The sequence below is a fragment of the Propithecus coquereli genome, unplaced genomic scaffold (genome assembly GCF_000956105.1).
Source record: "Propithecus coquereli isolate 6110/MARCELLA unplaced genomic scaffold, Pcoq_1.0 Scaffold438, whole genome shotgun sequence".
In the NCBI taxonomy this organism is placed as follows: domain Eukaryota; kingdom Metazoa; phylum Chordata; class Mammalia; order Primates; family Indriidae; genus Propithecus; species Propithecus coquereli.
The window spans coordinates 1,350,562-1,363,172 of NW_012150152.1; the positions used below are offsets into that span (position 1 = coordinate 1,350,562).

Below are 12,611 nucleotides of genomic sequence, written 5' to 3' on the forward strand. Positions count from 1 at the left end.
GGGCCAGGCTCCCCCAGCCCCGGGCCTCAGTTTCCCACGCTGCACATGGGCCACTCCACCCTCCTTGGCCACCAACTCAGCCCCGCACTTGTGACCCGGGATGGCAGCCCAAGCGACTCTAGTTCCTTAATAAACCAATAGACCTGGTCTCTTTCTTCACACTTTTATTTTTAAAAAATAATTGTACAAAAGAGGGTTGATTTCTTAAGGCATATCAGAAATGCTGAGTCCCAGGCAGGGGTCCTGCCCCAGCCACAGCTAGGACTCTGCAGTTAGGGGCTTGTCCAGCAGCCCCCTAATGCTTTTCTCCAGGACACAGGGGACTTCCAGAAGCACTCTGGTCCCCTATGTCACCCCAGGCGGACCTCTTTCCCCAGGGCCCAGTGTAATGCTCTGCTGTCACTGTCTTGCGCGTCTTAATCCTTGAACAGGGAGGTTTTCGTTGTGCAAGTTGTGTCTGGTCTTGCCTGTCCTGCCCTGAGCCTGGGTTCCCTGGGCCATACAACACCCAGGCAGCTCGTATGCCCCGGAGCGCTTGGAGGAGCCCCCAGGCAGTGCCAGCCTGGGCCTGGAATCTCTGGCTTTCAAAGTCTGCGAAGGCCGAAGCCGCTGCCCCTGCCACCCCTGGGCTGGCCCACATGGCTCCAATGACCTGCTTTCCTGAATGCCTCGTTCCTGGGCCCTCTCGCCCACTGGACTGCACCGCGTGGCCTCGACTGAGGCGCCTGCCCTCCGAGCCCCCAGTTCTAAGGTGAACGGGGTGGGTTCCAACCATTACTCAGCTCTGACCTTCTCCAACTTTTCCTCTTCGCTTGGCTGCCTGCTGAGCTCCTATTCATAAGACAAAGCCTCAGCTGAAATGCTCCTTCCTCCAGGAAGCCTTCTGTGCTTCCCCTCTGGACTCTCCCAGCCTCAGGTCTCTTGTTCTGGTTCTATGAGACTGGAGGTATCTATATCTGGCTCTGTTCCTTCCAGACTGAAGCCTCCCAGGGGACCCCAGCACTGCCCACAGGCTGGGCAGCTGCCTCACGAGGACAGACAGTCCAGAGAAATCAGATTCTGGCCTGGCACCTCTGTCCTTGATGTCGGAGCAGCCTTGCTCCGCTGCGAGACTCGGTTTCCCCAACTTCAGCGCCATCAGGCTGGTCGGCCCTTAGTCCTGCTGCTCCCCACGATCACGATGGCCAACGGCAACCTCGTGCCCCGAGGTGCGTGTCGCCGTTCAGCAGGTCATGCAGCGTGGCCTCATGGCCTCCGAGGGCGGGTTTGGATCCTCCTGGGAGAGATGCTCCCGTTAAGCCTCGGGGGGACGCGAAGGCTCAGAAACACCCCCCACCCAGTCTGGCTCCCACACTCGGCCAGGAAGAGGCAGGCAGGAGACGATGTCGAGGCTGCCTGGGGTGCAAGGAGGGATGTTCCAGGACCTTCCTGTGGCTACCAAAACCCCCAGACGCTCAATTCCCTTGTAGAACGACACAGCATTTGCGTAGAACCTGCGCGTGTCCTTGCGTATACTGTAAATCATCTCTAGGTTACTTGTTAAATATTATATGATATATAACACAATGTGGACACGGAACCCGCCAACGCGGAGGACCCACTATGTGGACGGGAGTTCTAGCAGCAACATTTAAAACCCCTCTTGGCGGGGCGTGGGGGCTCACGCCTGGAATCCTAACACTTTGGGAGGCTGAGACAGGAGGATCACGTGAGGCCTGGAGTTCGAGACCCCATCTCTACAAAATTTTAAAAATTAGCTGGGTGTGGTGGCGTGTCCCTGTAGTCCCAGCTACTCAGGAGGCTGAGGCAGGAGGTTTGCTCGAGCCCAGGAGTTGGAGGCTGCAGTGAGCTATGATGACGACACTGCACTCCAGCCTGGGGGACAAAGCGAGACCCCGTCTCTAAAACGAAACCCATCTATTGTGTCTCCCAGGCCATCAAGGTCCCCAGGGTGCAGACAGGCATGAGGGGTTCCCAGACACCGGAGCTCACCTCAGAGTACAGGGGCGGCGGGCGGTAGCGGAACTCCTGGATGTAGGCAAAGAAAGGGCCATCGAGGCTCATGTCGGGGTCCTCCAGTAGCGGGAAGAGGCCCTGCCCTGAGGGTGCCATGTCCTCCTCTGCTACCACCTCCGAGTACTCGGGAGGGGCTGAAACCAAGAGACGGGGGAGTGAGGCTAACAGAGCACAGCCTCGGAGCCGGGGACAAGGGCCAGGAGCCGGCTTGTGCCAGCTCTAGAGCTTCCAGGCTGTGTGCCCTCAGGCTGGAATTCTGGGGGACTCCCGGCCACCCACGTGATTATCACTGTGCCCTTTGGCATAGGAGGACATTGAGACTGGAGGAAGGGAAGTCGACCCGGCACCCCCTCTCTGTCCACCCACCCAGCACCCTGCAGCAGGGCAGGGCACTCACCTTCAGGCCGCTCCGGCAGGGCCCCCAGCCCCCAGTCCAGCAGGAAGCTGGCACGGCTGCCCACGCTGGATGACCGGCTGCCGAAAGGGTGCAGGGGGATGGTGCCAATGACCAGTGGCAGCTCCAGGAGCAGCTTGGACGTGCCCGGGATATCCACGCAGACCTGGAGGAAGGAGCCGTGAGGGAGGGTGCCCGGCAGCCTCAGCCCTTCCCTCCCCTGCAGAGGAAATACACCCTGACCCACACCGAGGCCCCACTCCTCCCGCCGGGGCCAGGGTGGAGATACCACCCCCTGCCTCTTAGGGCCCCGGGACGCTCTACCTTGAGCGTGTACGCGACATGCAGCACGCGGCAGTGCAGGATGGAAGGCCCCACGGGGGGGATCCGCAGCGCCCGGCCCTGCCACAGTGCCCGCCGCCCGGGGCCCACTGGCTCGCCAGCGAGGCTGGCCACCACAGCCCGTTTCTGCTTCCGGCCGCCTCGAGCCATGAAGGTTTGCGTCTGGACCACGGCCGCCCGCGGCAGCACGGGTCGCGTGGAGCCGTTGTCGATCTCAGCAAAGATGGGGATCACCTCTCCTGCAGGGAGGAGTGGGGCTCAGTTCCTCCACCTGCAGCCCCGACGCCAGCCTCCTCCCTGCCGGGCCCGCCCGCGGCCCCCTGCTACCTGGTGTGTAGCCTTTGCGGTCGATCTTGGCCGAGAGGGAGACAAGGCCACGGTTATAGTACCAAGACCGGGCGACCTTTTCCCGAGCCCCAGCTTGAGGTGCCTACAGGGGTGGAGAAAAGGGCATGAGTGGGTCACTCTGTGCTGACCCTGTGGAGTTCCCAACCCACCCCAGCTGAGGGAGGGCGTTGGGCAGGGCCTGGCTTCTTTTTAACAATCCAGGAACTAACCACCTGTAAAATGGAGCCAGGGATGCCACCCATCTTATAAAGTTGGAAACAAAGTCAACAAGCCAAGCAGTCACTGTCTAATTTATTGCTCAGAAAGCCCTAGCTGTGGCTTATTTCACAGACAAGGCATCTGAGGTTCAGACAGGGCAAGACACTTTCCCAGAGTCACACAGCAAATTGGCACAGCTGGGATTTGCACCCAGTTTCCAGTGGATTCCATATGCACTCCCACACCTGCCTGCCTCCCTGCCAGAGCACACCTGTGACCCCCACTTTGTCAGCCCCAGTGACCCAGCAGCCAGGCCCCTGCCTACAATGCTCCCACCCTACCTCCCCCAGGTCTCCGCTCACCAGCAGGGCAGGTGTGTTGATGTCCACGGGCTCGATGACAGTGAACACCTTCCTCGCCCGGCGTGCTGGGACCCATGGCCGGTGTAGGGTGGCCTTGATACAGTAGCGGACACTGCCATGTTTGCCTTCGAACGAGGTCACCAGGGTCCTGAGGAGGGAAGGGAAGGAGCTTCAGGGGGGGCGCGATACAAACTCGCAAACAGGTGGGGCTATCCCTGACGGAGGGGAAGGAGACACACAGAGACTCTGGGGGCTCCCAGGGAAAGTCTTGGGCTCAGAGGCCCCCAGACACCCAGCACTGCAGTCACAGATCTGGCTGCTGGCTCAGGACTCCCCTACGATCCTACCCCGGAGAACTTACGGGGGCAGCTGGAAGCTGAACGGGAACTCATGGCGCCCAGGAGGCAGCGTCGTGATCTCGCCGGTGTCTGCAGGTGGGAGCAAGAAGGGGCGACTCAGCGGCTGCGTGGGCGTCCCGGGGGTCCCGCCGTCGGGGTGGGGGTCCCCGACGCGTACCTGGCGCGAGCAGCGTGGCGCGGTGGCTCACGACCTCCACGCGCTCGCTGTAGCTCTGCGTGTACGCGGTGCTCGAGCCCGCGCTACGCGACTCGGTCCAGTGCACGTGGGCGCGGCCCCGCGCGCGCAGCCTCAGGGCCCCCACGCGTGCCGCGCCCGCCAGCTCCAGCAGCACGCGGCCTACCACGGCCTGGCCGCCGCTGAACACCGGCTCGGCGTCCGCGGTCGCGCCGTCCAGCTGCACCGCGAACGCTTTCACCTTGTCGAACAGCATCGTGCAGGGGCTGCGAACCCACAACGCGCACACCCTGGCCTCGAACCCGCGACTCGGCAGCCTCGGGACGCAGACACTCGCTGCGCGCGCAGGCGCACTCGCCGAGCGGCCCGGACAATCCCCGCGCCGCACGTCGGCGCCGCGTTTATACGGCAGGGCGGGGGCGGGGCGAGACGCTAGTCCCGCCCACCGGAAGGAATCTCACCAATAGCGCGACGAGGGGCGTGGCTCCGCCCAGGCTACGAGGAAAATAACAGACCCCCCGAGCTCCCAGTGGGCTGAGCCCGACCGTCCCCGGCCCAGGGGAGAAACTGCAGTGCTGGGGCGGCCAGAGCCGGTCTCTCGCGGACCCCGGAAGTCAAGAGGGGAAACTGAGGCCCGGAGGCGGGGTCCAGGCTTGAGGTCACCTAGCAGAGCACCCTGCCCCTCGGCGTGATCACTCACCGCTGCCACTCGCAGCGGGGACTCAAGGCGCCGCCTGCCCGCGTCGAGGTGGGGCCCTGGTCCCGGAGACGCTTGAGAGCCTACAGCCCCCGGCCCGTCTCCCTCTGCGCAGACGGGGACGGGAAGGAAGGGGTGGGACCGCCCTCCACTCTGCTCCCGCTGCCCCCTCCGCCGGGTGACCCTCTCGGAGCCCCAGTTTCCACGTCTGTAGAGTCAGGAGAAAAATCAGAATCAGCGCCGATCTCGGAGGGTCGTGCCCGGATCACCGGGCAGCCCCAGCTCCAACCCTGTGAGAGCCTCGCTCCACAGTCACCAACCGGTTCCCGACACGCAGTCCCTCGGTCGCGCCTCCGCACTTTCGCCTCAGCTGTTCCTCCCCCGACGCTCCCTTCCCAGCTTTCAGCCTCAGGCAAACTGCCACTCGCCCTCCAGCCCTCGTGCCCGCTCCGGGCACCCCCAGCCTCTGTCCCCCCAGGGACAGAGCCAAGTGCAGGGGACGCTCAGGCACCCCAGGTCCAGGGCTACGGGGCGCCCTCCCCTTGGGCCTCAGTTTCCCTCGAGAAAAGCCACTCCGAGAATGTCTCCTGCTGGAGTGGCCTCCACGCGGTCCGTGGGTCGCCGGCGCTCTCTGGTGGTGGTGGGATGAGCAGCCGCTGGAACCTATCCCCTTCTCCTGCCGTTCCCTCTGAACCTGGCTCAGGCGACACTGGGACCCCCAAGGCCTTGGAGCCCTCAGTGAGGGGCGGCCATAAACAGACACAGTCACCTACAGAGCGTGATGGGGACCAGAACAGGGACGAAGAGGATGGACATGCAGTGATTAGCCTGGGAGAAGGGGCTTTGACGCTGAAATGTGGGGTCCTTCACCGAGGGCCAACTGGAAGCTACAGGAAGGACTGCAGATATGGGAGGAGGAGGAGGATGTGGTGGCCCTAAGGGAACGGGACAAGGAGGCCACTATTGAGCCAGCGCCTCCCTCAACTCATTTCAGAGATGAACCTCCAGAGGCCCAGAGAGGGACGGGGCTTCGCCTGTGGTCACACCGCGTCTCCAAGCCTCATCCCTCCAGGAAGCCACTGGTGAGTGTCTGGGGCCACTGTGGGGTGAGCATGGCCCCAGTATTTCTCTTGATTCGTTGAGGAAAGGAAGCACTTCCTGGGGCCCTTCCTGCCCCGCCCCAGGCACTACGCTCTGCAGGTTTCCACTGTTGGGGAGGGGAGGGTGCCCCTCGCCTCTGTTCTGTTGGAACAAGCCTCCAAGGCTGCGGGCAGATCGTCTATTGCGCCCAGCGCTGGAAAAAGGGAGCTGGCCGCAGTAGGAGCTGCCACCCGCCTCGCCCATTTTGCAGACGAGTATAGTGGGCCTTCGCAGGGAGAAGTCTCCAGGGCGGCCCGGGGAGGCCAGCGTTCTTCCGCAGCCACACAGCAGGGCGCTGGTGCGCAGACTGGCTCCTTCTGTGGCCCCCGGCCCCGCTTCTGACCCGCTGATGTGACCCCACCCTGTCCCTTCCTGCTCTGAGATGCATTCCACCCTCTCACCTGCAAACACCACCAGACACCCCCCCATCCCAGGGAAGAACTCATAGCTGCAGACACTGCGGGGTAAACTGAGGCGACGGCACTGGGTAGCACGTGAGACGGGGGCCTTCTTTGGGAATTGAGGACACCAGGCCTGAGAGTGAGGGGGATCCGGGGGTCTACAAGGGAGATCTCCCACTCTGCCCCAAAGGCGTTCTCCAGACCCTGGCTAGGAGGGTCCCCCTACTTTGAAAGGGGTCTCCCCACCGCACAGCCTGGAGGGACCCGGACGACCTAGGCAGCGGTTCCTTGTAATGGGGCTCCCGGCTCGGGGTGGGTGGGCATCCCAATGGGAGGGCCCAGAGTCTAGACAGGGAGTCCCCCGCTCCTTGAGAAGGGTCACTTGACCTCAGAGGCTCTAAGTCGAAAGGCTCCGGGTCCTGGAGAGGGGCGCCCAGACCTGGGGAGAGGTCCCGGCCCAGGGGATCGTGGCGGGGGGGGCAAGGCGGGCTGGAGGACGTCTCACCTCGGAGTAGCAGCTGCCGCCGCCGCAGGTACGTCTCGGCGGCCGCGTAGTCGCTGGACACGGCGTTCACGCCCACGCTGCGGCCCTCCAGCCAGTGCGTGGCCGCCCCGCCGCGCGCCGCCACCACCAGTGCTCGCACCCGCAGCGGCGCCGCCGCCTCCAGCAGCACCCGGCCCCACAGCCGCTCCCCGCCGCGGTACGCGCCGCCCGGGCCCCGCGCCAGCTCCAGCGCGAAGCCGCGCACGGCCCCCGGCCGCATGGCACTTGGCGGGGACGGCGCGCCCGGCGGGGGACACGGCCGGGGCACGCGGCGGTGGGCGCACGGCGCGCGCGGGTCTCAGCGCTCCTCTCTCATGGTCGCGGTTGTCGCGGAGCTTCCTCCCGCCCCTGCTAACTTGTGCCGGCGCCGGGAGGGCGCGTGGTCGGCAGACTTCCTAGTCCTCTGCGTCAGTCCCTGTGAGGCGCCCGGGCCGCCGGGACGTGTCGCCTGCGTGCCCACGCTGTTGACTTTGCCGTCCCCCGGGGCGGGGCGGGCCCTGTTTTGTAGGGTCGGCTCAGTTGAGTCAGAGGCAGGCGGGGGCGGATGTGGCGGGCGCGGCGTCTACGGCGCTCTGTCTTTGGCCTCATACATCACCCACCGCCACCAGGGACCTTTGGCCGGCACCGCTCCAGCCTCCCCTCTGGTCTCCCTGTCGCCTCACGGCTGTGTCCCAGACACTCCAACCTCAGGTCTTCCTCCTGGCTCTCGCACTGGCCGTTCCACTGCCAGATCCGTCCCCCACCCTTCTCGTCCACGCCCCAATGTCACTTTCTCAGACCACCCCCCCTTACCTCTGGCCTTGTTTCTTTGTGGCTCCAGTGGCTGCGTTTTGACTGTCAGGTGCCCTGTTCTCCATCCAGGCCCAAGAACTACCACTGGGCACAGAGGGGACACTGAGGGACGTTCCTTAACTGAGCTGTGAACTTCCACCCTGCGGGAGAGCCCCTGTCCCTGCCAGGCCTCAGTTTCCCCAGCCAGACAGCAGGGCTGGTAGAAAGCTTAGGACGAGGCCCCGCTGACGCCCACGTAAGCCCTCGGGAGGGGAAGAGCATTTAATGAGCACCTACCAGTTGCCTGGCCCTTTCTAGGGGGTTCTGGTTAAATCGACTGTCACCCCCATCCTACAGATGACACCACTGGGACCCCCAGAGGGGCAGCCACCGCCCAGAGGCACCCAGTGGTCGCGGAGTCAGAACTTGAGCCCAGGTGTGACCGGGGCCCTGGCGCATCCTCACACCCTTCCTGCTGTTGGGTGCAAGCACCAGCTGCGGCATGGCTGTCTCCCGGAGCCAGGGCACCGATGGCCTTATCAGACGGTGCCAGGGTTTGGTGCTCCTCAGCCGAGCCCAGATTAGTCTCCCACAAGCCAGGCCTCCCTCCCCACCTTGGCGGGCTCAGCATCCGCCAAGTGCCCACTGCCCCCACCTGCCCCCAAGCCCGAGGCCCGGAGGAAGCTTCCTGATTCTGTGATACTTGTGTGCACCCCCCCCACCGGCCCACGCCCAGGCCTGCCCGGGCGGCATCTATCTAAGCCCAGGATGGCACCATATACCCTGTAGACCCCACTCCGGTTTCAGTCCTGGCTCCGGCACTCTTCGCTGTGTAGCCCCAGGCAGGCAGCTTCACTTCTCTAAGCCTCAGTTTCCCTCCACCCTACCCTGGTCAGGCTCTTGTGAAGAGTCAGTGTGGTAACTGACATCACCTTCCCTGTATACAGCAGGTGCTTAATACACATCCAATGAAAACAGAATGACCCTCCTCACCCAGGTCACCTCCCCCACTGGACAGAGAGCCACGGGCCCTGCGGAAGGCTGGCACACAGTGGGGGCGTCATCAGAGCCGGTGGTCGAAGGGGAGGGATGTTCCCATTACCCACTGTTACCCGCCACCTCCTTGCGGCCAGGCCTGGCCACGCCCCTGCAGGGCCCCTCTGCCAGCGCCAGGTGGAGCCGGCAGATGTCCTACCAGGCTAGGACAATGGTGGGGACAGGCATCCATCATGGTGCCCTGGGCTGGGCGTCCACGTCCGTCCAGTGTCCCCTGGCCATGCACAACAGGCAGCCACTTGGTGGGTCCTGCTTTATTCAGAACTAGCAAGGACCCCTCCCCGCTGCTCCACGCCCACCGGGGGCCTGGGGAGAGTCGGGCGTGCTGGGTGACCAGAGGAAGCTCCGGGCTCCCCTGCCCTCGCCTGTGGTCCAGCCCTGCCCTCTGCCCGGGCGGCTGGGGAGGGCAGGCCCCAGTCCACTGAGCCCAACTCAGCTTCGGCTTCTTGAACTCCAAGAGGCGCCACTGTACAGGGCTTCCCGGAGGAGGTGGCCACACGATGGCCAAGATTTAGGGGTCCGGTGGCGGGCAGGGCCGTCACCCGCAGTCCGAGGGGGCCACGGGCGCCCATCGGCATGGGGGGCTCCGGGCTGCCTGGTCTGGGAGGCCGGGGCCGGGCCGGGGAGGCAGGGGCGGCGGGGGCGGGCGTATGGCTTGGGCGATGAGGCCAGGCAGGGCCTGCAGGGAGGCACCCAGCGCGTCCAGGCGGCTTTCCAGGCGGGCCAGGCGGGCCTCGAGCTCCTCGTGCTGGGCGTGCAGCTCCGACACGAGGTCGTACATGACGCTCTGGGTCTGCCGGAGACAGAGAGGGTCGGAGAGAGGGGTGGGTGAGTGAGAGAGACAGTTGACAAGCCCAAGCTGGGTGCGGGGTGCTGAAGGGACCCAAGCAAGGGACAGCTGGGACGGCACCCCCAGCCCCACAGGTCTCTTGCTGGAGCCCAGAGAGAATGAGTGAGGAGAAATAGGCCTTGAATGCCAGGCTCAGGGCTGGCAGGTCTGGGGAAAGCCAAGGGACGTCCTGGGGCGGGTGGATGTGGCCTGAGCTGCCCTGGGTGGGGGGTGAACTGGCCAGAGGGGTATCAGTGGTGCCCAGAGACCTGGGGTGGGGGGGTTCCAGGCCGATGTTCCTCCAGGCTGGGGACAGGAGGGGCTCTGGATGTGGTCTAGGAGGAGGACAAGGGGGGGTCCTGGCTCGGCTGTGAACAGCCCCCACCGCACATTAGGCTAGCGGGGGGCAGGAGCCTGATGAGAGAGGTGACCACCCTGAGGATCTGACCCAGTCACAGACGGTGAGCATGACAACCACAACAGTTCCTGCGACAGCAGCCAGAGGGGCGTCCCCACCCCCTCGATGGCTCGCCGGGTGGGCCAGGGAGGCCGCCGCCACACGGGGAGAGCCCCAGGCGCATACGCCGCTCCGGCCACCAGGTGGCGCTAAAACATCGCTGACCGCGGGTCACCAGCGCCGGGGCCAGAGCACAGAGCGCTGGGCTGAGACCCACGAGACACCCGCATCCCCGACACCTGGCGTGGTAGCACGAGACAGGAGGACGCGCCCACCACAGCCCCTCCGTGCTTCTCTCACCCCTAGTCTGTCCCTTCCAGCCGCCGCGCCTTCGCGCAGGCTGACACCCTCCCCGGTGAGCACACAGCTGAGCTCAGCCCAGCCTGCCTCAGGTGGCCACAGTCCCTAGGGCCAGAGGGTGACATCCAGCCCTCCCATAGTTTCTTATTATTATTATTAGAAACAGTGGGTCTCCCTGTGTCACTCAAGCTGCAGTGCAGTGGCGTCATCACAGCTCGCTGCAGCCTCCAACTCCTGGGCTCACTTGATCCTCCCGCCTCCCTCCCTGAGTAGCAGGGACCACAGGCGTGCGCCACCACACCCAGCTAATTTTTCTATTTTTTTGTAGAGATGCCTTTTGGTATGTTGTTCAGGCTGATAAATTTTTTTTTTAACTTAGAATATATACATTTTATTTTTGTCAGAGAGAGAGAGAAATATTAAATCAGCAACCTTGGATAGCATTATAATGTCATATTAGGCCCGGCGCATGGCTCACGCCTCTAATCCTAGCACTCTGGAAGGCCGAGGCGGGAGGATCGCTTGAGGTCAGGAGTTCGAGACCAGCCTGAGCAAAAGCGAGACCCCCGTCTCTACTAAAAATAGTAAAAATTAGCCGGGTGTGGTGGTGGCGCCTGTAGTCCCAGCTGCTCAGGAGGCTGAGGCAGGAGGATCGCTTGAGCCCAGGAGTCTGAGGTTGCTGTGAGCTAGGCTGACACCACCGCACTCTAGCCCGGGCAACAGAGTGCCCGAGGAAAAAAAAAAAAATTAAAAAACGTTTTCAACCTTGTTAAATTAAAAACATTAGAAGCCCCATATAATCCAATCCAATTAAAGACTTACTTCAAAGAAGTCTTTGTTAAATGTATTTTGTGATGAATTATACCCCCGCGATGAAAAGGTTTAAATAATTTTTTAAAATTCAAATTTCAATCATCTAACTAATAGAAGTGTGCCGCGGTGGCCCAAATTATAATGTGTTATTTGCAGCTCACACTGAGGTTTTCAAAGGCGTTTTCTATTCGTATCTTTTGTCTCACAGGATATCAGATTCGTGGGCCCAGGATTTCTGCACGCCCTAGCACGGCGCCCGTTCCGCTGGAGCTGGCCCCGAACAACACGGGTCCCAACCGCTCGGGCCCATTTATTTTCTGCCGCCTCTGCCACTCCTGAGACAGCGAGACCAACCCCTCCCCCTCCGCCGCCGCCTCCTCCTCCTCCTCCTCCTCCTCCTCCTCCTCCGCCTACGCACCGTGAAGATGACGAGGGTGAAGACCTTCACGATGCTCCACTGCCACTTAAGGAATAGTAAATGTATTTTCTCTTCCTTGTGGTTTTCTTAATACATTTCTTTTCTCCCTAGCTCACTGTATTGTAAGCACACAGCATATAATGCGTTTGACATACAGCATATGTGCTGTTTGGCTGTTTGTGCTATCCGTAAAGTTTCTGATCAACCATATGCTATTAGGAGTTAAGTTTTGGGGGAGTCAAAAGTTATATGCCGATTTGGGGGGTCTACGCTCCTAACCCCCTCATTGTTCAGGGGTCAACTGTATTTCTTCAGGGCTCTAGAATATGTTTTTCCTTCTGTAAGATTCTTTCCAAATTAAATTTATTATAGGTGAATATGAAATTATATTGCATCCATTGATGACGAGGGGGCTGAGTCCAGAATGTGTTAGGTATTAGGAGGTAAAACAGAACAGGACTCAACTTTTTCTAAAGATGAGATTACGTTAGCCTTGCACTGATGAACAGATCAGGGGACACAGCCACCAAGCAAAAGCTCGTTCAAGAGCTATTTATAAAATGTATGTCATCTGTCAGAAGGGGGTTCAGAATAGTGTGTCAAACATTCTCAGGGCAGCCAGGCACGGTGGCTCATGCCTGTAATCCCTGCACTTTGGGAGGCCAAGGCAGGAGAATCAATTGAGACTACGAGTTCAAGACCAGCCTGGGCAACATAGCAAGACCCTGTCCCTAAAAAAACAAAAAAAAATTTAAATTAAATTCTTAAGAGCTTGACTAACTACAATGGGTCAAATGATAGATCTTCCAATGGATGAATTTTAAAAGTGGAGAAAGATTTGATATTAGAACCAACAAACAGATCCATGTATAACACAAACTGATTTCTTCCCAAGCTCTTGCAATCAACTTTAATTTCCTGAGATATGCTTAATTGCTATACAAATGAGCTCTCTGCCGAGGCTATCATTTGAATTTGCACCCATAGCAAA

At 61.3% G+C, this 12,611-nt stretch overlaps 2 protein-coding genes across 3 annotated transcripts in view; both read right to left on the minus strand.

Moving 5' to 3' along the window:
* Positions 1-211: 211 nt before the first annotated feature.
* Positions 212-7,196, minus strand: ARRDC2 (arrestin domain containing 2). Of its 2 annotated transcripts, none has more exons than XM_012654129.1 (8): positions 6,938-7,196; positions 4,022-4,088; positions 3,661-3,808; positions 3,080-3,182; positions 2,735-2,991; positions 2,414-2,576; positions 1,993-2,150; positions 212-1,276 (listed from the first exon to the last, which is right to left on the minus strand). In XM_012654129.1, the coding sequence occupies exons 1-8, from the start codon at positions 7,194-7,196 to the stop codon at positions 1,223-1,225; spliced, it is 1,209 nt and encodes a 402-aa protein (XP_012509583.1). In that variant the 3' UTR covers positions 212-1,222. The 2 variants fall into 2 exon arrangements, with proteins under 2 accessions (XP_012509583.1, XP_012509582.1); XM_012654128.1 differs by lacking the exon at positions 6,938-7,196 and adding an exon at positions 4,177-4,701.
* Positions 7,197-9,302: 2,106 nt separating this feature from the next.
* KCNN1 (potassium channel, calcium activated intermediate/small conductance subfamily N alpha, member 1) overlaps positions 9,303-12,611 on the minus strand; it is a 20,529-nt gene continuing 17,220 nt past the window's right edge. Inside the window, exon 9 of the mRNA XM_012654130.1 lies at positions 9,303-9,596. Coding sequence (XP_012509584.1) covers positions 9,342-9,596 — 255 coding nt within the window. The 3' untranslated portion in view covers positions 9,303-9,341. The remainder of the gene's footprint in view (positions 9,597-12,611) is intronic.